Source organism: Uranotaenia lowii, chromosome 1 (assembly GCF_029784155.1).
Source record: "Uranotaenia lowii strain MFRU-FL chromosome 1, ASM2978415v1, whole genome shotgun sequence".
NCBI classification, from domain to species: domain Eukaryota; kingdom Metazoa; phylum Arthropoda; class Insecta; order Diptera; family Culicidae; genus Uranotaenia; species Uranotaenia lowii.
The window spans coordinates 41,950,198-41,977,467 of NC_073691.1; the positions used below are offsets into that span (position 1 = coordinate 41,950,198).

At 33.5% G+C, this 27,270-nt stretch overlaps 1 protein-coding gene across 4 annotated transcripts in view; it reads right to left on the reverse strand.

The window, feature by feature from the left end:
- LOC129740458 (titin homolog) overlaps positions 1-27,270 on the reverse strand; it is a 107,844-nt gene that overhangs the window by 19,311 nt on the left and 61,263 nt on the right. For all 4 annotated transcript variants that reach the window (XM_055732140.1, XM_055732139.1, XM_055732138.1 and 1 more), the window contains 2 exons: positions 13,022-13,158; positions 12,760-12,933 (listed from right to left, as the gene is read on the reverse strand). In XM_055732140.1, the coding sequence (XP_055588115.1) occupies positions 12,760-12,933; positions 13,022-13,158 (311 nt within the window). The remainder of the gene's footprint in view (positions 1-12,759; positions 12,934-13,021; positions 13,159-27,270) is intronic.

Here is a 27,270-nt window from a genome sequence, read left to right on the forward strand (position 1 = left end):
CTTAAAGTTGAAAAATTTATTAAAAATCGCACTTTATATTTAAACCCGATCAGGTCAGGGTTGGGTGAACCGAATTTAAAAATTTGAGTTGCATTTGAATCTTTTTTTCATAAATATCCAAACACATTTTTTTTTAAATTTTTTGCTAAAAATTTTCATAGTGCTTTAAATAGATAAGTATGATGTATCGGCAAAAAGTTTGGGATCATGCAAAACATACAATTTAGTTTCGTGCGTATCTCTGTCATCAAACAACGTTTCGCTTATCTGATAAGTTATCTTTAATGTTCATGAGTTTTTTTTTTCGCTTTTTGGATAATAAGGGAAAATGTTTTTTCAGACTAATTTCGTCAAAACTTAATGTTCACCAAATAGTCAGTATGTTCAATAAATACCTGCAAACAAGTTTCGACTATAACTTTATTACCTTACGAGTTATTGTAGATCGGTTTGGCTCCATGTTTAATGGATCAAAATATCTCGATCCTTTTTAGAAGTAAAAAAAAGACTTGAGCTTTTAAGTGTTAAATTGGCTTTGGGGCCGTTCAGATACCACGTGGACAAAAAAAAAAATGAGATTTTAACCCCCTTTTCTCTCTCCGTGCACAAATGTGAATATTTGGCAACCCCTAACCCCCTTACACAGATGTCCACCTTAACAGATTTGATTTTTGTTGCCTACATCTAATACTACATTTCCATTTCTTGGTTGTTTTTTCATTGCAAGCTCTGATTTTTACAAAATGCATCTCCAATGCCCATATTTTTTTTCTGGATTAAAGATACCGGAACTGATCAGACAATGTTAATTTACAAAGATACATTTAAATTTCAGAATAAACAAAAAATTCTTATTTTGGAACGTTTTTGAAAAAAAGAGCTTTGATTGTATTGGTTTCACCGTGGCTATAATCATCGATTATGATTTATTGATACAACACGCTTCTTCATAATTTGGTAATTTTTCAGATTTTTAGAATTTTAATTTACAATCTTTTATGTTTGAAAAAGGAATACAAATTTAAGATAAATACATGGAAAATGACCAAACACATCAAATTAAAAATGTGTTTCCTCAAAATAAGTTTTTTTTAATTAATCATTTATTTATCTTGCGAAGGCTCGTTTACTGTGATATTTTACGTCTTTCATTAACTTTTATGTACTTTTACCCCTTTGGCTCGAAGGGTGTCATACAATTTGAGCCGTCATCACAATTAAACGATTTTAATAACGAGCAGTAGTTTTTATAAAAAAAAATCCATTTTTTAATTTAAAACTTTCAAAATTAAGTTAATTAAGTAATAAATGATAACGATAAAGTTGTTCTGAGACCAAATTATGATTAAAATTATAAAAATAAATTTAAATAATGAGGATTAAAAAAATTACATTAAAATGTGAAACTTAGATTATCGGTTGAAACTTGGATATCAGTTATGCTTAAAATTCTATACAAAACTCGAAAAAATAGTGTTTTTCACCTGCTTTGATAAGTTTTTTCTTGCTCCAAAGCTGTAAAAGGCTCGCGTTACCTGCGTGTGTATGTGAGTGCAGTTGATCACGCATTGTTTGTTTTCTATGCAAAAAGTGTAATTTATTTTCATCAATTCTATCATCACTTTCAAAATATTGCTCACAATGGTATTTTTCGCAGAGTATTCGGTGGTGCAGACGGTACTTTTGAAAACATTTCAAGCTTATTTACGATTTTTCATATTCATGCAATTTATTTTAAGAATATTCGTTTCACCGAATACTTGAGAAGGGTTAATAGCAGGTATTCGACCGTTCGCACTATTCGGTACATCTAATGATATCTATTCAATTTTCTAAAAATACTGAAAATACTACTTCTGAAAATAGAGGTGATGGATAAAATCTGATAAAAAATCGTGGTCAGAAATTTATTTCTAAAATCAGTTTTTAAAGCATAGGTTCCAAAACCTTGCCTACGTTTTAATTTTTCCCAGGTGAGATAAAACTATTCCGTCATCTCCCCTCTATTTTCTCGGGAATAAGGCAATCGCTCAAGTTGAACATTCGGAATACATTTTTCTAACTTTTGACCAACACGGCTGGATTTCTGGATTCACACCAATTATTCCGCCGATACTGTTTTTAGCTCATCTACACAATAATATTCAAAATTTTGAATAGAAATCCAGTTTAATAATTTAGGTTAAAAATTCAACTCTGAATCTAAAAATTTAGTTATTTTAATTGCAGTTGATTATGACTTTCACTGAAATATTGAAATAGTACCGTAATCCGGGGTAATATTGATCACTTTTTTCAATATTTTTCGATTATTTTTCCTGTTAAGGGAAATGTGGCATGTTTCATATTTTTAAAATCAGTACTGGACCCCAATAAACGTAAAACATGGTTGTAGAAATTTATTAGACCACTTTAAATTTGATTAAAAAATCGATTTCGTCTCTGTTTTGAATTTGATGCTTTGGGGTTACATTGATCAGTCTCTATTTTGACTGTTATAACGAGTTTTCTCGATCATAAAGGATACAAAACACCTTCATAATATTTACAAATGCTAGTTTACCCATTTTATCTTGCTTTATAACGATTTCTTTTAAAAACATTTATAATTGAAAAAAGTACCATTGTGTTGCATACATTTAGGGGCAAAAATTAAAACAATTGCTAAATAGTTTGAGCTAATAAATACAAATGAAATTTTACCCTCGCACATTCCTCTAGGCCCACTCACTATTTACATTTTCATTTTTTCTGCAAAGTTAACCATTTGATAAGGTTTCTATCCATTTGTCCAATACGGGCTTACTCTTGGAAAATGTCCTTAATTTTTTAATATCAAAAATTTATCTCTAAAAGACTGTAAAAATAGCACTTTAACTAAACATATACAAAGAAAAAAGTAGTTCTTTCACATTCAACAACACGTTTGCTTCTAAATGCTTTTTGGTTTCATCAGGAGAGCTATTTGTTTGCAAGCCTTGGAAAAAGTAGATATTTTCAGATTTTGAAATTACTTTTTTACTAACAGAAAAAAATTTCAAATTCATACCAAATTTTGTCTATATGATACTCAATTTATAGGCTTTCAAAAGTAGAAAACAGTTTTCAAAAATTCACACTATAGACTGAGTTATTGATGATAATGTGCAAAAATTTATTGTTGGTCAAAGATACCCCGGTGATCAAAGTTATTAACTTTCAGAAATTAACTCTATATTCAATATTCTTTTATTTTATTCAAATATTATATAAAAACTTTGGAAATATTGAGAGCATGAAGAAAAGCTTCATACCTAAGAATATGATTTTGATGATCTTATAAGAATTAAATTTATATTAAAAAATTGAAGAATTGGAACAAGAATTAATAATAATTCGATACTTTCGAACAACGATTCAGAAAAATACTTTTTTATAAGGATTTTTTAACGGCTTTCAGTCTCGGATTTTTAAGTAAAACGACTGATTTATACTCCAACGTTTCGATCCTTATTGGATTTTCATCAGGGGCGATAAAGTATCGTTTTCTTGTTAAGTTTGATTCGGCTTATCTTGAACTGCTATCATTGGGTTTTGTTGACAGCATGTCAAGATAAGCCGATTCAAACTTAACAAGAAAACGACACTTTATCGCCCTTGATAAAGATCCAATAAGGATCGAAGCGTTGGAGTAAAAACAGTCGTTATTACTCAAAAATGCGAGGTTAATAGCCGTTAAAAAATCCTTATAAAAAATCAACCAAAACAGTCGTTCCATTCATAAAGAAAAATACTTTAGAAAAATAATTAAATGTTCAATTTTTAATTCAAAGTAATTATTAACGAACACTTTTCTCAAATAATTGTTTTGGAATTGTAGCAAAATGAGAATAATTAAAATTATGATGAGGGTCTAACGCTGATATGAGTAAAAATATTGTGGATAACTTGAGGATTGTTTTTACATTTTCTTCTACGAAAATGTGTGTTTAGTTTAGTTATATTTTCTAAACTACCATTTGTAAAAATAACGAAAATTATCTTTTTATCAACACTTTTTCGCGGTGAACATCTAAGATTCACAGATTGTTTTATAAAAGGATATCAAAATAAGTGTATTGAGAAAAAATTTGTTAAAAGTTTTCACTATTCATCTCTACAAATAATTATAAACCTACAACTAGACAAACCTACAAAATACAAGTCCTATTTGCGACTAGCTCCCCAACCCCCCGAGGGCCAACTCTAGGACCGCCCCTGTAAAGTTCAAGTTATTTTATAGAAAAAATTGATAAATTCTTGCATACAAGGATATTGCGTGCAAGTTTTTATCCAATTTGTTCCAATTTATTAACATTTTGGAATAATTTTTATTAAGCCCCATTTTCAAATACCGAAAAACCGGTTTTTCAAAAAATCGTTAAAACCGATCAGTCGCGGCTCAGTTGTGAAAATCTTGGCGTTGGTGAAGCAGCTTCGAGGGCAAGTTCTACTTACTGAAAACAATGTATGGAAGTCTACAGAAGGTATTGTAAGCTATTCTTGTATTTTTTTTTATTCGACCTGGAAGCCAAGATTCCAAAGAATGTTACTTTTGTTTGGTTGATTCGATTTGATTGTATATAAAAAAGTTCTATGCTGATGAAATGTTTATGAAAAAGTACGAGAACTTTATTGTCACCCGGAAAATATTCATCAGGTGTATATAAAGAAAAAGAAAAAGAGCTGAATAACGGGTAGTCCATAAAGCTTGCTTTATGTAGAATCAGAACAAGCTGTTGCTGATTTTGGCGCTCCTGGTGGATGGATTTGGAAGCTATTGGCACCTACGTGTCGGGAAATTTGTCAGTTTCATGTATGTATTTTTGAAATTCCGCAAATCGGCTGTACTTTGCAAACAATCAACATGGAAGCCGAAAGAAGGGAAAAAAAATCTGTTTTTTTGGAAAATCCATTATGATCTGCATCTAGGATAGCTGAACAGCTGAAATTTACCAGAAATACCTTATGGCGCGTTATCAAACGGTATAAGGAAACATTGACGACGATTCAGAAGCCTCAAGCCAATTGTCGGAGTGGAACTGTCGACCGGAAAATGCGTGGTAAGATATTGAAGACGATTAAGAGGAATTCTAATCTGTCGGTCTGTGATTTGGCCAGAAAATCCGGTTCTGCCCATTTCGGAGAATTCGACTCCGAGAAGGAATTAAGTCGTATCGAGCTAGCAAACAGCCAAATCGCATTTTTAATGAAACTAAACATTTGTTTAGGTTTTCGGAGCGTATGGTACTGGTGGTCCACGCTTCTTCTTTCCCCTTGTTCCGTTCTCTGCTCCACAGTAGGCCCGTCCATTTTATGTTTTTAATTATTTTAATGTTTCCATGTTAACATAATTAAAAGTATGAACAAAGACAAGAAGAATAATAACATGTTTTTATTATTCTTCGGGACTCAGACTTAAGTTGTGGCTGTGGAAGTGCGATTAGTGATTAGTGATTAGTGAACTAAACGTTTGTTTAGGTTAAAGGATAAAATTGAAATAACATCACATTTAGATCACGGTTACAGTGCAATGAACTTAACCTTCATTTTACGCATTTAATTGTTAGAGTTAAATAAACAGAACAAAATAGCAGCGCGTCTCTTAATGGAACCAAAAATATCACCAAAAGATGATATCACCCGATCTACGTTTGAGAATGTCACGAGAAAACAAAATTCACATATCAAGTGACATCGGGCGACACTTTTATTAGCCTAATTTTCATTCCCAGCATCCCCATCCACCAGAAGATTTTTGAGATCGCTGAAGGCCGAGGGAAAAGAAAACGTTAAAATTCATCGACCTAAACACCGAGACGTCGATCAGATTTATTGTTGCGGTCCAATGTCCGATGGGACTTTACCGGCGCGAGGGGAAGTTGGATTCTGAACTTTGGTAAGGACAAGGTCGCTCGTAAAGCGCACATTTTAGTCGTTTGTTTATTGAAAGCCACGTTTTCTAAATAAAAACAGTTTTTGTATAACAGCGTGTTTTCTCATAGAAAACAATTGATAGAAATTTCCTAATACGTTCTACAATACCTAAATTCAATGAAACTTTCAGCCTGTTTTGCAATAATCGAACATCTGAAGTACTGAAATGCAAAAAAAACTCATAGTGTCCTGCCCCTCTAAAGACAGCAAAAAAAGTGGCGCGGTGATTTATTTTGGTGCCGATGGCGTGGCCTACTTCGAGAGACCATTCCCGAAACTTCAACTGGTGCAGCAGCGGGTGAACTATTTTAGGAAACCGTCTCCTAGAGAAGCTACTTAACACTGTAGGACGACTACGAATGACTTTACGATCAGCTGATAACGAGTGATGGGAAACCGCGTTGCAGCAGCAGCGTCAGAAACGCAAATTCCACTTGGATTCCTGCCTGGGATGCATTCTCGCCTATCAGGAATGATACCGGGAATGTGGGAGTTTTGGGAGAATTTAAGCTTAATTTTTAACAACAACAAAAAGTGTGTTTGTGTTACGAAACATGTGCTGTTTAATTAAACATGCAATATTGTTCATTATTTCAGAAATTTGCAAATTGAGAAAAAGATCTTTGGGAGATCGATTTTTCGATTCGATTTTCGATATTTTGGATCGATTCTTTAGCATGGATAAAATCTATTAGATTGGTTTTGTGATGACACGAATGCCACGAAGATGGTAAAGTGTCACTAATAAAACTTAATAATAATAATATTAGATTGGTTTATTTTCGATTCGACCTTTCGATCTTTTGGATTCCTTTTCTCGCTGAACCGAGTTATTTAGATCCAATCCAGATTACCGATTTAATGTCAAACAGTGCCAAATGTTGAGCATCTTGTCTAAGCTTGCCAGATTATTGCTCAAATATTTAAAATTTAAATAATTTGATTATCGTTCGGTCTGGTCCGGTTGCGCGATTTTCCCTAAAAAAAACTCGGTTTGAACTTTTCTAATGGTTTATTTTTACGCTCAAGAAACGTAATTTTGAGCATAAAGTACGATTCAAAATATCTGCTGATAGTTTTCGATAAAAAGTGTTTCTAAATTTTTTTATATGTGCTATTGATTTTCTTTTGGAAATCGGCACTGCGGTTTTCGAATTGATGGTTATTTTATTTCATCCAACGTTTCGAGACTAGGTTTATCGCATCTTCAGGGAAAACAACAAAGTTGTACATATTTTGTAGAGTTAATGAATTGGGCATAATCTGTTCTGTCCTACTTATAATTTAGTCATTTTTATATGGCTTTTGTGAAAACTTGAAAACTAATGTATGGCACTGTTGTTGTTCAAACTGTTTGATTTTGTTAATTGGTATTTTTATAATGTAATTTTTAAACTAATCTTACCAATAATTAAAAATAATGATAAATTTAAAACTATCTCACATAAATTTGCAACGGTGATTTTGAAAGACTGAACAAACGGCTTTTTAAAAATGAAGTGTTGCTTGCGTTTATCAGTTGGGTATCGGTTTTAACTTTGTAGTTTTCCCTAAGGATGAGACCAACCCAATCTCGAAACGTTGGATGAAATAAAATAATCACCAATTCGAAAATAAACTGCACATCAACAAAAACCAGTCGAAATCTGAACAACACAAAACTGTTTTTTTAATTTTTTTTATTAAATAATCCGGGGACACATCCGGTCAAATTTTTGTAAATGCCAGATTTACACAAATTTTCCTAGATGTGTTTTTCGCGTGGTATCTGAACGGCCCTTTTCTGGAGTTTTTGAGTGAGAACCTAAACTGGAACGTTAATAAAAGTAGCTTTCCTTTGTATACACTGGAAAAGATCGATATATCAGAGATCGATCCTCCAGCTCCGATTTTTTAGGTGGACCGATCCTACAAACGTTTTACTGAATCGATCTTGGAGATCGATATTTTCCTGAAGATCGAACAATCCTAGCTTAGAGAGCCGTGGATCGATTCTCTGTTGTCGAATAGCAGTTTATTTTAAAAAAAACAATCAGGTAAACAATAAAATCAATGAGATCAACCATTAATCATGATGGACCGGCAATCTAGTAGTCTGATATCTGGTTGTCAGAGTAATCTGACAGCCTTTATGAACCCATTTACTTGGGTAAACTGCAATTCAAATTTTATACAAACAAAAAAGCAGTTTGATACTTGGATACAAAAAAAATTTACACCTCAAAACTGAAGATTCAACCTAGACATACAAAATCTAAAATCCATAACTAAGTATAGCGAAATTAGGTCAAATTACCCTACTTCATAGTTTAGAAGTGAGCCATCTTTCTATTCATTATCTTTATTTAAGTTACTGATAAATAATCAAAGAACTATGACTTGTCAACCACTGAACCGATTTCACTAATTTGGTCTTGTTAAGTTGAAGTGAAGTTCGTAGAACATTTTGCTACTCTATATCCAAGGAAATTTTAAATACGCATAAAAAAAAAGAAAATTATCACTACTTAACTTTGCCTTTATTTTAACGGTTTCAACTCTGGGATGAGCTATTTTTTAGATATTAAAATTTTTATGCTGGCAGGATTTTTTGTGTCTAAAACTTAACAGGTTTTTTTCTCATTAATAAGCAGAAAAAACTGGATTTATCACAAAAAAAGTCGGCACTTCTGTAAATTGGAAAATCATGTCAAACATGTACACAAATTGAACCATTTTTCCATTTAATCCGGATGATATCAATAAACATTACAACACTTCTGAGGAAGTTTTCGGCAAAATGATAGTGATTTTTTTTTACTTTACTTTACTTTACTTTACTTTACTTTACTTTACTTTACTTTACTTTACTTTACTTTACTTTACGACCCTTTCTCGTGATCCGATCTGGCCCAAATTTGGCATGAGACCTTGTACTAGGCCTAGGATCAATTTAAGCCTGCAGCGCATGACAATTCACAAGCTTGAAATTTCTTATTCAAATTTAGGGCAGTCTAATGTGCAACCATTGGAAAAAATCGGACAACATCATGCACGGCATAAAATTTGCCTGTGCAACTATTGGGCGCTGACAAGCTGTTTTAAATGATTTTCAAAATTTTTATGTCACTATTTTCAAACACTTGAGCTTTTGGAACTTGTTGACCAATCTTGTATGAGTGCATCGACAAAAAAAAAAATCGAGTGAATATGGTTGAAATGACTGAAATCTATATATATAAAAATGAATTTCTGTCTGTCTGTCTGTCTGTCTGTCTGTCTGTTCCCTATAGACTCGGAAACTACTGAACCGATTTGCGTGAAACTTGGCAGGTGGGGGTATTGGAGGCAGGGGAAGGTTCCTATTGTGGTTTGAGACCCCTCCCTCTCTCATGAGGGGGGGGAGGGGCCTCCCAAACAAAAGACAATTTTTGCATAACTCGAGAACCCATCAAGCAAATGGTATCATATTTGGGATGGGGTGGTATTTGGGAACGAGGAATATTTCTATGAATATTGGTACCCCTTCCTCCTTTCAGTGGCGTGATAGGAAGGGGGGAGGGGGGCTACCTTACAATTTTTCATATAATTCGAGAACTAATCAAGATATTGGATCCAAATTTGGCATGTGAAGGTATTTGGATACGAAAAAGATTTCAATAATTATTTGAGACCCCTCCATCTTTCCAGTTGGAAGGGGGAGGGGCCTTCTTCATATTTTTTTATATAGTTCAAAAACTAATAAAGCAATTTGAACCAAATTTGGCATGGGAGGGTATTGGATACGAAAAATATTTCTATGATAATTTGAGATCCCTCCCTCTTTCCAGTAGGGAGATATAAAGGGGGAGGGGCCTCTTTTATAGTTTAACATAACTAAGAAAGTAATTAAGCAAATGGAACCAAACTTGGCATGGGCGGGTATTTGGGAACGTGACATGTTCTAATGATTGTTTGAGACCCCTTCCTTCTTACATCGGGGAGGAAGGAAAGAGGGAGGGGAGTTTCATACAATTTTTACTGCATAACTCAAGAACTAAAACAGCAAATGGAACCAAATTTGGCATGGAACGATATTTGGGTACGAGAAATGCTTCTATGAATATTTGGTATCCCTCACTCTTTCGAAGAGGTGGATGAAAAGGGGGAGGCGAGGTCTAACTTACAATTTTCAGTATAACTGGAGAGCTGATCAAGCAAATTGAACCATATTTGACATGTGAGTGTATTTGGGTACGAGAAATGTTTCTATTATAAATTGAAGCCGTACCTTTTAAGCGGTAAGATATAAAGGAAGAAGGGGGGGGGGGGGGGTTTCCATTTTTTTCCATAACTCGAGAATTAATCGAGCAAATGAAACCAAATTTGGCATCAAAAAGTATTTGAGTACGAAAAATACTTTTATGAATATTAAGTTATCACCCCTCTATTGAAAGAAGAGAACGGAAAGGGGGATGGTACTCCCTTTCAAGTTTATACGAAACTCAAAAATTTACTACGTAAATAAAACCAAATTTGGTATGGCATGGAATATAGGAAGGGAAGAGGGAAGCTTACATTTCACTTTTATTTTACAAAATCCGAGAAATGGACAATACTTAACATGGAAAATCATTTTGGTATGACTCTATGATTATTTGACACATCATCCTCCTTTCAGTGAGAAGGTACATGGGAGGAGGGAGGTGAGCCCAATACAATTTTGTTAGCATATGTTCTCAATTTATGCTTACGAAGCCAACAAATGGAAACAAATATGGCATGGAAAGGTACTTGGTTACGAGATATGTTTCTACGATTGTTATAGACTCTTATGCTTTACAGTGTAGAGAGGGAAAGAAAGAAAGGGGCTCCATACAATTTTTGTTGTAAAGCTTAAATACTTATCAACCAATGAAACTATATTTGATATAAGAGGATTTTTGGGAACGAAAAAAATATTTATTAACGATTACAATCTCCATTCAGCAGGGGGTGAAGGGAAGGACAGGGGGGGCTCTCTAATCAGTTTTTTAGCATAAATCCAGAACATATCAAGCAAAAACAACCATACTTTATAAGTTAGATTATTTACGAACGATTAATTTGGGACCCTTCTTTTTTAGGGTAAAACTTAAGGAAACAGATGAAAATTATCAGATCTTTAAAACAAATTTATAAATCAAGATTTAGAATATAAGTGTTGCAATTTCAAACTCCAGCTGAAGCTCTCATTTTATAGTGGTTGCTTATTAATTTCGTCATAATTTGATTAAAAATAATACCAAAAACAATAAAAATTTGAATGATTCCTGAAAATATCATTTGATTCTGAAAGGTGTAGCAAAGCACACCGGGTCAGCTAGTACAGCATAAAAACCAAAATCATGTGCTTAGCTGTGCAACGATTGGCAAATCATCCTACTACGAAATCACTTCCATTTCCAGCTGAAAAATAAAGTTGTGCACTTATTACACAAGTGCAAATGCGCATATATCCTTTGCATCAAGAAAGCAAATTTTCGTTGAATTCATTGTAAAATAAAATCATACATTGTAAAAGAAGCTTTTTCTTTAACATGTACCGTAAACTGTGGGAACTTTGATCAACATGAAATTTTGGCAGATAATCATCTTTAACTAAGCCTGAAGTTAAAATATCTGAAAACTCTTTTCTACATTTAAAAACCTATAAATTGAGTTTCAAATAGGCTAAATTTGGTTTGTAGTTGGAGATTTTTTTTACAATCCATTAAATGTAGTTTTAAAGTTTTAAAATATTTGTTTTTTTTTTTGAAAACTCACAAACAAACACCTCTTCTGATAAAATGATAGCATTAAGAAGCAAATGGGTTGTTTTATATGAAAGTTTAACTTTTTTCCTTTGTATAGGTGTATCTCTTAATATTTTTATAGTCTTTCTACGACAATTTTGGATATTAGAAAAAACGGACATTTTCTATGAGAAAGCTTGTATAGAACAAATGGCTAAAAATCCTATCAAACGTTAAAGTTTGAATATAAAAAGAACAGAGGAATAGTGGGAGGACCTGGGGAATTGCATGAAGGTAAAATTTCTTTGGTTTTGAGGCCAAAACATATTGAGAAATGTTTATATTTTTTGCCCCTAAAAGTGTGCAGCAACATTTTTCATCTTTTGAGTATATTTGTTTTTGAAAGAAAACATTGAAAAATCAATTGAGTCAAAACAAAAAAAAATACTGTAATTGATGTAGCCTTCTGTGCTTATTGGCATCAAAACATGTTGTTGAGATACGTTAAAACCATATTAAAATGACTATAATCGAAAAAAAAAATTAAAACCATAGTGATCACCCCAAAATATGAAATCTGGTTTTGTAACAAACATTTAGTTATAGCCAATAATGTCTTTGAATATTCTGCTGTCAATGATCATGCTTTATACTCCTTACCTCGGTAAGTATTTTAAAACTTTTTAGTGTTACAAAAGAGCAACCTCTTCCAAAATATTCCAAAATGAATCAAAAAAAAATATAAATGTTACCCCAGTTTACGGTATGTGTCTAGAATACATTATAATAAATTGAATGATGATAAAATTATGTGATGAAACGCATTTCCAAAATGTTCTGATGAAATGATTTTCATTAGTTTCGCTATCGTTTGCAAAAAAGCTAGGGTTCCTAGAAGTTTAGTGTCCCCAGATTTAATAGTTTTTTAAATTTGGAACTAAAATTTGGTGGAGCGTTCCCACTTTTTTTTTTTAATTGAGCCTTGGTGTAACTCAAACAGGGGTTGGGCTTTTGAGTGTTCTATAATCGAAATAATTCCAATTAATTCTCCAAAGCATTAGGATATACTCACATCGGTTTGAAACGTGCAGAACAGGTGGCACAGGAACGGGTGCTTAGTGCCCAGCGCCAGCACCTTCCGCTCGATCAGCGTACACTCGACGTCGTCGTCCTCGAGCACCACGTCCTTCTTCAGGCACTTCACCGCGTAATAGTACTCTGTGTTCCTTAGCTCAGCTAAAAATACCTGCACGACGATTGGATGGTGTTGGTTTGTATGTTTGTGTGTTTAAATACAAGATTTTTTTTTTCGATAAAAAAAATCCCAAACTTACCTTTCCAAAACTACCTTTGCCTAACACAGTCAAAAAATGGAAATCATCGACGTTGTATTTTCGGAACCGGGGTATCACCGTGGCTGGAGCTGTCAGCTTACCCGTTTTCTGAAATTGTGCGTACGTGTAGGATGTTTCTGTATTGGAAAACAAGAGAAAAGAATGATATATTAGTTAAATATATCGTGTTTACAGTCTACGGGTCACTCGAGGGTTGGAAATCGTATTTCGTACTTAGGTACATAAAATTTAATAAATGATCAAGAAATGATATGAAAATAATCTCAATGAAAATGTTCGTCCCTTAAAATGAGATTGCAAAGAATAGCATTTAGTTTTGTAAAACCATTAAAAAGAAAAAAAATACAACACCTAAATAACTTATTTGAAAATTTAGCTAAAAAAGAAATGCATGACCATGTTCTAAACCAAATTTTCTGTTCAAAAATGGATTTTTTCATAGTGATCGAAAATAATTGTATCCACAATGTTTGAACATAATTGTTGACGAACTCGTTGAATAAATTGGATCGTCTTCTGCGAAATAAAATATAAATAAATCGTAAAAATCTTTTAATGTTAAATTTGGCTGAATCAAACCAATCAAAAGATTCCCTTTAATTAAACCACGGTATTAGAAACCGGTACTGGTACCGGTATTTCAATAGCACCTTGCTATCTTCTTTAGAGAGCGTTTTCGATTGATAAATGTGTATCGTTTCCTTCCCTGAAATTATCCGAGTTAGGTAAGGAAGGAAACAATAGACATTCATCAATTGTTACGATTTATTTATTTTTGATTTAATTTCGCAGAAGACGACTCAAAGAAGATGCGGCTAATCGTCGTGTTCCCAGACGAGAATCTTTTTTCGATTGATCCAGTGTCCGAGTTACGTACGGATTGGTATGATTAACCCCCAAAGGCTAAGGATGTTTCAGAGAATGTGAAATTCAAGTTTTTTTAACAAGCATCTCAGGTATTTAGAGCAGTTGCTTCGAATGGATTTAAGATGTATCCTGTTTTCATAAAAGCTGGAGACATTTTGAAAAATCAGGTGCTTTGGACCAACTTTGGTGCGCCTCAGAATGTTATATTCCATCAAGATAAAGCCCATGCCATACCTCAAAATCGACTCAAACATGCAGTTTTGGCCTCCGAGTAGTCCGGTTTTGAACCCCCTCGCCTATTTGATATGACACCCAAATGTCAATTCTCTGAAGGCATCCATCTACTAGACATGGGCTTTAATGTCAGAGGCTTATTTTGCGAAGGTATGCTCCCGATTCAGATCTCGTTTGGAGAGAATAGTTTATAAACAAAGTGGACACATCGAGTTATTGTTTCTTAATATGTTTATCTACATGCCTGAATGATTAAAAAAGTTTTAAAATCATGTCAATATCAAGAAAATGGTTTTTTAACCTTTACAACAGATTTTCGCAATTTCTTTGGGCCATACTGTATATCGTTTGTAAGATTAGTATTGTTTTTCTGAAGGAACTTTACATTTGTTTCTGTTATGCTTTTCTTAGAAAATCGGAACCGAAAGAAAATGTATTGTAAGAAATTTGGTAAAGTTTCGATGAAAAATACTATAACTCAGAAAAGAAGTAGGCTTTAATTGTATTTATACCAAAACACCCTTTCCAAATGTTATTTTAATATAATGTAATAAAGTTACCATTTAATGGTAGTAAAATGATCATGAAATTGTTTCTTACTTCGTGAGATAATTTTTGATTTTCATAGAAAATTTAAAATAAACGAGCGATAGATGTACAAATTTTTACATTTTCCGATGCCGTTAAGAACTTTACTCAGTATGATGGATAAGATGGATTTTTATTATTCTGTTACCAGTCTGGGCTGAAATGCATAAAATTTCATCCATCCAATCCAATTTAATGTGTAATTTTTATGATTTCAGTTGGTTGAATTTTTGTAGGATATTTTTTATCACTAAATGTATGCAGTACTCTTGTGATATTCCTTAAAAACATTTTTGACAGAAAAAAAATGTAAAAATTTATTCAAACAAAATAAAAAATTACTGCAAATGGTCTCCATACGTTATGACATAACAAATAGCTTAGCTTAGCTTAGTTGACTTCTCATATCCACCTTAAATCATTGATCTTGAAGTGCTTAGATTTGATCATTCATTTAAAATTTCAGATAACATATTTGATCAGACTTTGCTCAACTTACGCACTTCAAATTCCATGATCGCTGGCGTGGCTAAGCAGCACAAGTTCTATGTCGCCAATGGTTGCTACTCCGTGATTGATCGAGGTCATCAGTTTTGTACAAGGGCCAAAAGAATGGTGCTTGGGACTAGCAGTTCATTCCCAATGCACAAAACTCATGCTCTCCTTTTGAATATGATCAATTACGGCGCCGGCCACGTCCTAGAAGTCAATGAGGAATGAAGGAGGGATTGTTAGTAGGATACTTCACAGAATCAATCAACAATCTTTTGTCCATTTATATTCCAAAGATTAATTTTGAAAAATTCAGAAACAAAGGTAAGTCAATATCTCCAACTATAGAAACCGTCTATACGTCTGCGAATCTATATTTAAATATCCAAGGAAAGGGTTGTGTTAGTGGAGGAAAGGTTTAAGATCAGAATCCATTTTGGTAATGGTGCGATCGAGTTTTACTACACCTCCTCCTTCTTATGGAAACTCCTAATTTCTATCTTTCAGGCAGTGATAAGAAGGTTAACAGTAACGAAAAAAATGTTTTAAAATTTTCTTTAAACTAACTTGTTTCCCTAATACTTGTGCCTGATTCACTTAATGGTTTTTTCAAAATCGAACCTTTAGAGTTAAGATATTTTTATCATACTTTGAAGAATATTTATAAGGAGATATTTAAAATGTTAATTTTTTTGATTGATGAAGCGATATTCCTTCTTGTTCTTTATAATTTTAAACTTTTTATGAAGATTGTGTTAACTAAATAAGATCGTTTTTGGAAACTCATCTGTGCAATTCAACTCTTTGCCTCATATCGTAATGTGAAATAATTATAAGGAAATAACTCTCAATTGCATAACTTTAAATTTTGGATTCCTGCATCAAGTATTTATAACGATCGAAGCAATCGATGCATACGATTGCATCAACTGCTAGAAAAAAATGCAGAAAAGATCTTTAAAATCCCGCGGTCATGTAAACCGAACTTCTGATTATCACTATTTGCGCTTCGTTAAAAAAAAATTATCGTATATGCAACAATGCAGCAAAAGTCATAGGACAGTGAAAATATAGCAAAAAATCGCACAACTCTCACCGGGATTTCCTGTCCGGGATGTGGTCCTTCTAATTGTGGCATCCATGATTACTGCATGTTCAGCTTTTCTGCCACAAATCACTAGAATATCCGTGGTCGTGTTCCGATGGGCACGATAATACAATTTTTCGATATTTTTGCAAATTTCACTTTCACTTATTTCTCAAACCGTTAGGAGTAGTATTATTAGAAAACAAAACTTTAAATATTGCAGAGCAACGATAAGACAGAAAAACGCGTCCGCACCCTGGCAAGGCCTACTTGGAACTCCTGTTATGACATTACAAATATATCAAAAACTATAAATTTTTAAACGTTGTCATTTGATTTTTTATTACAAACAAAAAATTTTTCTTAGTAGGGTGAAAATCGCATGTTTTTGTAAATTAATAAATAACTGGTGACGCCAATAGTTTTTCTGACTACGCCAAACTGATGTCCCATCAACCTTAAAACTTTTGATGTGCAAGCAGTATGATTATCTGTGGACATTAAGTTTTTTAAGCCATTTAAACCGTTTCAGCCGTATGTGATAGAAATATTGCTGTTTTTACATCACAGCATGCGAAACTACAACACGTGTTGATAAAAAAACTTGAAGGCAGCAGATCCTGAAAATGTTTTTATATGGTAAATTGTCAAAACGTGCGAAAAGTGACAAAGTTTCTACCACTTTTTTCCAATACCAGTGAACTGGCTCTTAACTGATGAACAATGTAAACCAATAAGTCAAGAACTTACAACGCAAGGTGAAAAAAAAATATTCATGAAGAATTATTGACAGCAAGAATAATTTGCATACGATCAAGGAGTATTTAAATAAGGTAGTGTCGACAGTCATATTTGATTTTTTATGTGACGTCACAAAAACGATTGTATCGAAAATTTATGTGAGAATGGTAAGAATTTAGAAGAAAAACACGTTTTAGAACGAAATCGAATTCCAATTTCATTTTGATTTGATTCATTTTGATGCTCTATTTCACTATGATATGAAGTTTTTTTAACCTCTGATAATTGCATTATGTTTTTTTCTTAATTTATTAATGAATGCAAAGTCGCCTTGAAGTTAAAACGTGCCAAAAATGAAGAAAATATCAGCTTCGAAAAGGTCTAGCTGGTAGATATTGAGTGTTCAACTGATTGTTATGATTTTAATCCAACCGGTTTACCATATACAATTCTTATGTGGAACAATTAACATCAATTCATTTTTTTCTCTTTATTATAGAGACTTTCAGCCTCGGGCTGGTTCGTCTCTTAAACATCAATTCATGATTGTTAACTCAGTTTACTGAAATTCCAATGAAAAATTGTGGTTTTGTGTAAAAAATTGTGTTTTTATCACTTTATTGTAATGAGGAGCTTAAACTGCACTGACTTGAACATTTTCATGGAAGACTTTGAACTAATTTTAAAGTTTTGCAAATTTTAGTGGTGAACATCCATCATTTTTTCAAACTTCGATGGTCTTTTTCAAAGAAAAAATATTCGAAAATTCTTCGAATTATCATCGAAAAATAAAAGTTTCCTAGTAAATTAACATATTTTTCGTGATTGTGACGTCTCAGCCTGTACCAATACAAGAGCAGGGCTGCCTTGGCACTACCTTTTTTAAATATTCCTTGGCATACGATTCTATTTATTGAAGAAAATCACAATATTGAAGTTGAAAAGTGTTGCATAATGCCCCAGTTGACGATACCTTATGTAATTTTTCTGAAACCTGAAAGTATTGAATTTTGTTATTTTTTCGTGTCCTGAAATTTAGTTTAAAAATCTTAAAGTTTTTATAATCTTACAAAATTTCAAGTAGAAACTCGAAAAAAAGTTATTTTGTGAACTTTTAACTGCAAAAATAGAAATTGATAAAATTTTAAGGCATGGGTATATAACGTTTATCTACATGTGAAAATTTTATGTGAGAATCTGTCAAGTATTTTTGTGCTATTTTGCGTTCAATGGGCAAGTCCATAGACTAAAACTTTTGAGCATAATCGTGGGAAACTCAAGAATGTCTTATTTGGAGCCCTTAAAGAGCTGGGTCTCAACTATTTGATCAAATTCCACGTGGCAAAATCGTTCGAGGAGACCTACAGATCTAACGGGGAACTACCATTTTTTCACAAAAACTTAATATTAAGTTTATTTCTGTTTTTCGTGTTTTTTGGTTTTAGAAATTTATCTGACAAAAGTGAGATGTACTTTGAAGGAGTTTAAGCACATTTAGGACCGATGTACATCAGACTGCCCAAATTTGTTTGGGAAATTCAAAACCTGTGAAATGTTATGCGCTGCAGGTTAAAATATATCCTAGGCCTAGTACAAGATCTCATGCCAAATTTGGGCCAGATAGGATCACGGGAAGGGGTCGCTCAATGAGCCTGAAGTTGAGGCGTCAATATGTTCGACCGCCCGACTAATTAACAGTGATGGATACCATCCTTAAAAAAGTTAGCCCATTTTTGAAGCCTAATATATTTTTTTATCTTAACCCTAATCGATATGCAGTGATGGTGAAATATTTTTCATAATTTAGGCTTTAAGAAAACCCGTTTTTGAAAGAAATCGGCCGATGGGAACCAAAGTTATTGATGAAAAACTGATTTTACATGTTTCTCCCGAACAAAATGTCTCAAAATCCCATACAAACTTCAGGATCGTTGAGCGACCCCTTCCCGTGATCCGATCTGGCCCAAATTTGGCAAGAGATCTTGTACTAGGCCTAGGAGCAATTTTAGTCTGCAGCCCATAACTTTTTCAAAAGTCGGGTCATTTGGGGCACTCTAATGTACATTAAAAAAAAACTATCGTCAGTAATTAAAAAGTTGAAAGTATTATTCATGTTTCCAGATAACCGTACGGTGAGCTGGCTGCTTCCCATTCTATACAAATCAACCCGAACGAGATAAACTGACTCGAGAAGCTGACCCGGTAATCTGTTTATAGCACTGATCGAATTTACGAGTCAATATATTCAAAACCGGGGTTATAAATAAATAGCAGAAAGATTCCCGAGCTAGGTAGAGGTACATAGATAGCCCGCACCAATAGTCTGGCTCAAAATGTAAGCCAATTTTTTGTGTTTAACTTCCACGTTGTCGTCGCCGTCTGATTCTGGCTGGATGAACATGAACAGCTTGCAAAAGAAAAGCGCCGCAACGCTCCGCTTTGAGCGTAATTAGATTTAATTGGGGAATTCCGTGTCGGTTTCCTCGAACAAAATGCCAAATGGTGCTGTTCGATTTTAATTTTTCTATATTTCCATGATGAGGTGGAGGCAATTTTTTTGAGACTCCTCAGTCAATGCAGCACAGTCAATTTCAAAGCTATCAGCTATTGGAGAAGACATTTACAACACAAGTTCAAAGCAAACAGATTTATGGGATTTTAAAGCAATTATTTGTTTCGATTTTTCAATGTAGCCTGGCTCTATAATTTTGAATCGAGGGTAAGATTTAGTTTATAAAATATTGTGTACTTTAATTTTCAAGGGATATAAAAACGTTTGAAAAAAAAAACATAAACCTACATTTATTTTATTTTACGATTATCATCTCGTGTATTCTACGATTACTGTCTATGAACAAACAAGCATTCGGAATGCATGTTTCTATTTTCATTGTTTATTTTGAATTCGTGTTAAAAGCAAAGCCGATCGTTCAAGTAGGTAATTATTTTCCAAACAGATTGGGGAGACTTAATCGTAACCTCAAACAGGTTCAACACTACGCCATTTTTGCGATCATCATAAACACACAAGTAGGCCACCGCACAATTGACAACATTCAGCGATCCGTTACATTGTTCGGTGCTTTATCAAAACATCCAATTTGAGTTTGAAAAAAAAAAAAATAAAAACCCTTCGAAATGACCCATAAACAGGATGTGGACGGGGGTGACGATCTGAGTGTAACGAATAACACCACCAGTGAGTACAGATCAACAACTTCGGAATCGATGGTTCAACCTTACTACGAGCTACGAGTGCCGTCCCATTTGCTCAAGAAATCTCCGTCAAAAATCGAGTTTCAGCTGGTCCAGAAACCTCAACGCACCAGACGATGCGACACCAGAAGAAGAAGCATCTACACATGCAAATCGAACAGGTCGAATGTGCCGCAACCGGAAAAATCTTCAACGAAAAACAACCCAAAAAGGGTTTTCTTCAACTTCAACCGAGCCTTTAAAGCTGCAGGGCTAGATTCAGCAGATCCCTCAACGAACAATGACGATCCCTCCCAGGAAACGCAAATCGAAAATATGGAAATCTACTACTTTGACCATGGGAGTCCGGAATTCTACCGGACAACCGACTGCCCTCCGCATCTGTTAACGGAAGCTCTGGCTCAAAGTACCCACCACCATGCGACCAAATTTTGGGCCGAAATCTTCGGAACCCTCAACATCGGAGTGACCTTCGTCATCAGTTTCCTGTTGCAGTTTTACCGGTTTTTCCTGTACGGAATCGTGAGAGCCATGGTTGTTGGATTGCTACAAATTACGGCAGACTATCTGCTGAAACCATTACTGGCTGTTTTATTCAATGGAATCGTTCAACCTCCAATAATATTCCTCCAAAACACATTTACGGTACTGGCAGCCATGTTGGAACCGATTGCTGCACTGTTTGGAAGTTTCCTCCGGCCGATTCAGTTGCTGGTGCAATCCTGCAGGATGATTGAATCGAAAACAATCAACAAGAAGATCATCAAACGGCGGCGTTTTGATGTTTGATTGTATTAGTTTAATGTTCATACAATTTAAGCGTAGAGTTTGTCAGTTTTTTTAAAAGACTTTATTGTTTTATTGTTCGTTTGAACTTTGTTTTGTGTTATTTTATGAACCATTTTATATAAGTACATTTACGATGATTTAAAACTTAAAAACTTTACATTTTAACATCCCTCCGCTTTTCTCTTATTCATTTTTTTTTGTCGTTGTTCGATCATCTTACGGTTTTCTAAAGAAATGTGTAAAATTACTTCGAGTTAAAAAAAACTTTCATGATTTACATAAAAGTTAGTTTCAAGCTTAGTTGGAACAAATGAAGTGGAGTTTCTTTACGAACTTGAGCGTCGTTGAGTTCATAATATGAGCATAAATTTGGCTTGAGGGCTTCTGGCTCTGACAGACCATGGAACGAATTCAACCCGCAAAGTTTAGAGTGCGGAAAACAACGCTTTTTGTACCACCCTAATGAAGATGTAACATGAATCTGCAATGTTGGCATCCTTATGTCGAGTTAAATATGCCTGATTTAAACAGCTTGAATTCTAAGTCTAACGATAAAAATAAGGCTTATGATATCGCAAAACAATTTCTACAACGACATGAAAGGATCCTATTTCTCAGGATTTCAATGCTAAACATGGAATATAATACATTTATTTGGTTCTTCAATCAAAAATGAGGAACAAACATTCAGGGTAAGGCCAAAAAAACCGTAATAAATTTTTTTTAGAATCATTGCTACGTTTAAAAATTTTTTATGATATTTACACGTTAAAATTTTTTTTTTACCTAGGGATGACAAATATCTCGGTTCAAAATTGAGCTTAAATTAGCGCGAATTTTAATTAAACAATCTATGTAAATAATTAGCAGCTATTCTTATCCAGGCTTCATACACTCTACGGAAAAAAAATCTGTAAAATTACATCACATGTGATTTTTTTTCTCTAATTATAGACACTTTACCACGTTTATGGCGTTCGTGTCTCGATCACATATGATGTGTATAATAAATGTATAATAAATGTAATAATAAAAAGAAACTTCACATATGACGTAATTTTTAGTGCGGGTTGAATATTACATAGGGTGATTTGCCAATTATTGCCCCGTCGTGGCACAGGATGATAAAAATTGTCACTAGAGAGGTCGAAAATGATCGAGAATTGCGTTACGTGATATTTGAACGGCCCTTTAATATGACAGTTTTTTTCTGCCAAATAAGCGTAAAAATATCTTCAATAAGTGGTTTTAGTAATTTCTGTGCTCTGATCAACTGTTTCCCACTCAGAATTTTCATAGTGTTTTAACGTCATGTTGATTTTCAATAACTTAACGTTTATTTTTGGAGACACTTTAAATATGGTTTTTGAAAAAAATATGGATATTTGATGTCTTTAGTTTCTTCCTTTTTATGCAATTTTATCTATTATTTTAAAATTTATTATGAAAAAATTTCTTCATAAAAATATATTTTTCTTATCGTCAAATCTTCAAATGAAAGTTTTTGGTTTATTAAACTTCTTGAAAAATTTAAAAGTAGCCTTAAGGCACTTAAACTGATTTGGTTTTGAGGGACTACTTTTGAATCAGATTTATTTTTGAGTCCTTCGTCCTGACCATTAACTCAAAATTTTATGCAAAGAATTCAAAGATTGTTGCAAGGACATACAAAGAAATAGCTGATTAATGGGTAAAAATTGTCAAATAACACTTTACACAGATGGGTGCCGTCTAATCCAGATTGGCAGATTGGATTTTTTGAGAAAATTTCACGTAAGATAGGTACTAAAGCTTAGTTCATTTAGAAATAGGACAGTTGCGAATGAGTGCATCTAAAAACCATTCGTTTGATCGAGATAAAGGCTATCTTACATTAATTTATGAAATAAAAAATATTTATCTCTTTTTGTTAGAATTTTTTTTACTTTATTCTTGGTATCTCCCATCGGCTGGCGCACAATTTTTTTCAGTCATGTTATTGATCAGGTTTTCCCACTTATACTTCGTCAAATCAGTAAATAAATATGGGTGGCTGCATCCTCCTCCTATAATTTTCGCTACTTTTTGTCAATAATTCTCTTTTGATAGAAAATAAGGGCACTTTGGTGGATTTAGCTGTTTTGAAATTGACAAAACTTGATTATTTTTGTGCCACTAAAAACATTACTGGAAAGTCTGCTGGCGAAATCTGAAAAAACGAAGCAAAACCATCATGAGATTTTTTTAAGCTCTTAAAAATAGCGAAAACCAAAGTTTTTGTTTTCAAAATTGTTGTTTTTTTTTGCCATAGGAGCAGAATCTTGGCAAATAATTATATTTTTTACAAAACAACCAGCAAAAACATATTTTGATCTGCGAGGGATCTAGCCACGATTAGAAATGTTATAGGATTCAACCGCTGGAATTTGTTTGATTTAGTGTTTTTCATAAGTTTTTATTTTTTTTTTTTAAGTCTTTAATAAATATTAATAATAATAATAATAATAAGTTTTGTCGTCCATCAGAAACCACCTGTCTCAGAGCCTCGGTCCCGGCTATACATCTTACGAGCTCTGGAACTGTCAAAAAATTGTTGTTTGAGGTTAGGTTTAAATGGTCATTGCTAGGCAATACTGTAAGCTTATCGGAGAAAAATTTGCCGGACATTTAAGCGATCTACACTTAGTTTTTCGCTTATTCAAAATTAAAAATATCCGGTATTAGCCTTGACTTTCCTGATAACCCTTAACCGTAGTTTCGGATCATGTGCTTCACTCCAAAGCATGATTTGCACTTTGTGAATTTTTTTTAAAGTGTTTCCCACCAGTCACGCACAGACATTTTTGGAATTATCCAGGGTTTTAGCTATCGATTTAAATATTATGGATTTTAAAGGAAAATGTGTAAAATATATTTTTTCTTTTTCTCTTGCGTGGTAAATAACTCAAAAACGCGTTTGTTCAAAATTTGAAAAAATAAGTCGGATAGTACTTTTAACAGGCAACAAAATTTTGTCCAAATTTTGTATGTCCGATAGCTAGGAAATGAGTTATCAGCATTTCTAAATGAACAAAGTTTTATTCCATTCTCTGATACTCATGGCTTCGAATTTGTTGGGTTTATGGGTCTAAATTTTCCCAGTCGGCATTGGACGGTTCATATGGACGACCTCGTTCAAAAAGGGCCGTCTCCAAATTGGATTGCATCAGCTACTTAGGCTACATGGTGACTGAGCCTTTGAAAGACTTTTAAGAAAGACAACTTTAAGAACGACATCAAATTTGCCTGTGCAACTATTGGACAAATCAGCCTGTTTTTAATGATTTTTTTTTAAATTTTCACTTTTTTCGTTTATTTGAACTTTCTGATCTTGTTGACCAAGCCTGTATGAGTTCCATCGACAAAAAAATGGAACGAATTCGATTGAAATGACCAAAATACTGCCTAAAAACCAAAATCATGTGCTTAGCTGAAAAATCACCCTACCCGAAAATTTTGCAAAAACGATGTAAAAAAACAAATTGTGCTGTATTTTTTTTAAAAAATTTTTGGGTCCACAATGAATTTTTTGAGCAATCTTGATAAAAATAATCATAAAAGGTATTTTGCAAGCCTAAATTTCAATTCAAAATCTTCTGATGAGTTTTGATGAAAAAAAAAAACATTTTTCAAAGTTTTTGGACTTGGTACGCTGGGGCCGAACGTGGTGGTTGGGTTTTTCAGGCAGTTTTGTTCCTCGGTCGATTTTAAGAAAGAGGAAGGGCTAGCTACGACCTTCGGAAAAATAAGGAAATATTTTCTTCAACATCAGTGTTTTTGCAATGGGATCTCCGATTTCAATTAAGATAAGTATTTTGTTTCATTATTTATTTTTTCCATTTTTTACGGCTTTGCCACCTGCTAGAGGCACACAAATACGAGCTTTTTGTGAAAGCTTCATGCCGCTGAAAAAAAAACTGTTCAAAAGACTGTTTTGTAGTTTAATTTTAATCACCGCACGTATTTATAATCTTTTTTGATTGATATTTTTCGGTGAGCGTAAGACGAAATAAAAATGCTGTTTTTTCGGCCATCCTCAGAAAAACTATATTTATTAAATGAAATTGAAAGGATCAAAATTATTAAGAAATTTTAAATTTGAATTTGTCAATGCACTATGCACTCGGAAATTGACACTCACAACTGTTTTGCCGCCTGTTTTCTCAACGGCCGTCTCACGTCTTACGGCAAAAAAATTTCTGAGGATGGCCAAAAAATAAATAGAACGAAAACGTTAAAAACACCATTTTTATTTCGTCTTACGCTCATCGAAAAATATCAATCAAAACAGATTATAAAAGCCTTTTTTATAGACGCAATTTATTCAGCCTATATTAGGGCGTTTGTTTTATGCAGTAACAGCAACCAAATATCGGTTTTTTTTTATCAAACGAATGAAATTATTCACTATCACACTATATGAACAGAAAAACTGGCGCTATGTCCTCGGGGTTCAGATTCAGATCAATAAAGTTTAGTGATATTTTTCTTGTTCAAGGCTATTCCCGAAAGTGTTGTGTATTAGAAATTTACATTTTTACAATTTTAATAGGAATACTCATTTCGTCCAGCTATTGGCATTAAAAAATTAAACATTTAACGAGATTTCAATCTCTATTCAAACTCATAAACTTCCTTTAAAATTTAATTACCTTTTAAAAATTGAATTAAGCTGATTCATTTTATATATTCAGATTATTGAAACAAATTATCATTTAGAATATCCAGGACATTTCGTGGTTTTTATTTTTTGTCACCTCTTGAGTTGAATATTTTTGCAAATTTTCAAAGCTTTCATATTGATTTCTTTTTATTTCTGTATTGATATTATTGTTTTCAAAACTTCAGTTTTTTTTTTTCCTAGCCTCATCAAGGTTCAGGTATAATAAGGTATGTTTTGAATCAAGTCTAAATTTTATTCGAAAATGTTAATGTTAATAATCAGATAAAAATCAGTCCTATTTTATTACTTGATGAGTGATATTCTACAGCTACAGAAAAGCAAAATATTAAAAAAATATTCCTATGAATTTAAAAAAATAATGAAAATTATTCACTAAAGAATAAAAGGAGCATAGGAAAATCGGATTAAAAATATTTGAACACACTAGTCAAAAGTGTCTCCTGATCAAATCCTTTTACCAAAATTCCCAACTAAAATTGATTTGCTAAGATGCAGAGGTGACCTTGGTCCTAAAGCATAAATTACGAATCGGCCAATCCTTTTTCTCTCATTTCCTTCTATCAATTGACTAATAGGACGTGTCCGGCGCCATTATTGATGTTCAAAGAGAGAGCAACATTTTTAGATATTGTGAATGAGCTGTCAACCCCAGACACCATTCTTTTGACCTCTGATTGGCGACCATTGGCAATGTGGAACCTGGTCTACTGAGCCACGCCTGCAATCATGGAGTTCGAAATTTTTGGAGTGCAAAAATAACATGACCCAAATTAAACAATCGTTTCTCGATAAGTTCAAAACTAGAATAACCTTATACGGAAAAATACGTTGGCAAAATTTGTGGAGAAGCATTTCGGGTTCAATGATTTAAGGTGGATTTAGTCAATCAAGCTAAGCTAGAAACCCTTTTTCAAGTTTTTTTTTCCTGATTTGTTCGAGTAATTCCTGGGTTTCGACAAAATTCTCAGGGATATTGCTCGGATTTTTGGTCGATAATTTTGAAATCAATTGCCCAGACTTTGTCACGTTTTTAGATAAAATAGCCCGGCTCCGTGCTGAAAAGGTTCTGGCAACCTTACTTTAGATTAAATATCAGATTTAATGATTTTTTTTACCAACATCGGTTTTGTTGTATGAAGACATGGATTTTTTTTTCAAAAATATCAAATTTTTAGAGCAATAAGATCTTACGTTGGATTTTTTAACATTTCGGTAAGTTACCTGAATCATCCTGCTTCTCACAGTTGGCAGTTTGGCCTCCATCGGCAGAGGCTGGCGGCGCTGGAGCTTCGATCCGGTAGGCCGGATTGGCAGAGGGTGGCGTTGACGATGGCGAATCCCGCGACTCGTGCGCTCCTGCACCGATGTTCGAAACACGCAGTAGTTAACAAACGATTTGGTTGTTATTTGTTTACAACTTATGTGTTTGTGAAATTGTGAGGTTAGTTTGCGAATCAAAGGATTACGACGCAGCTGTTATTGCTCGAAATCGGAAATGCTATCGTTGTTGTT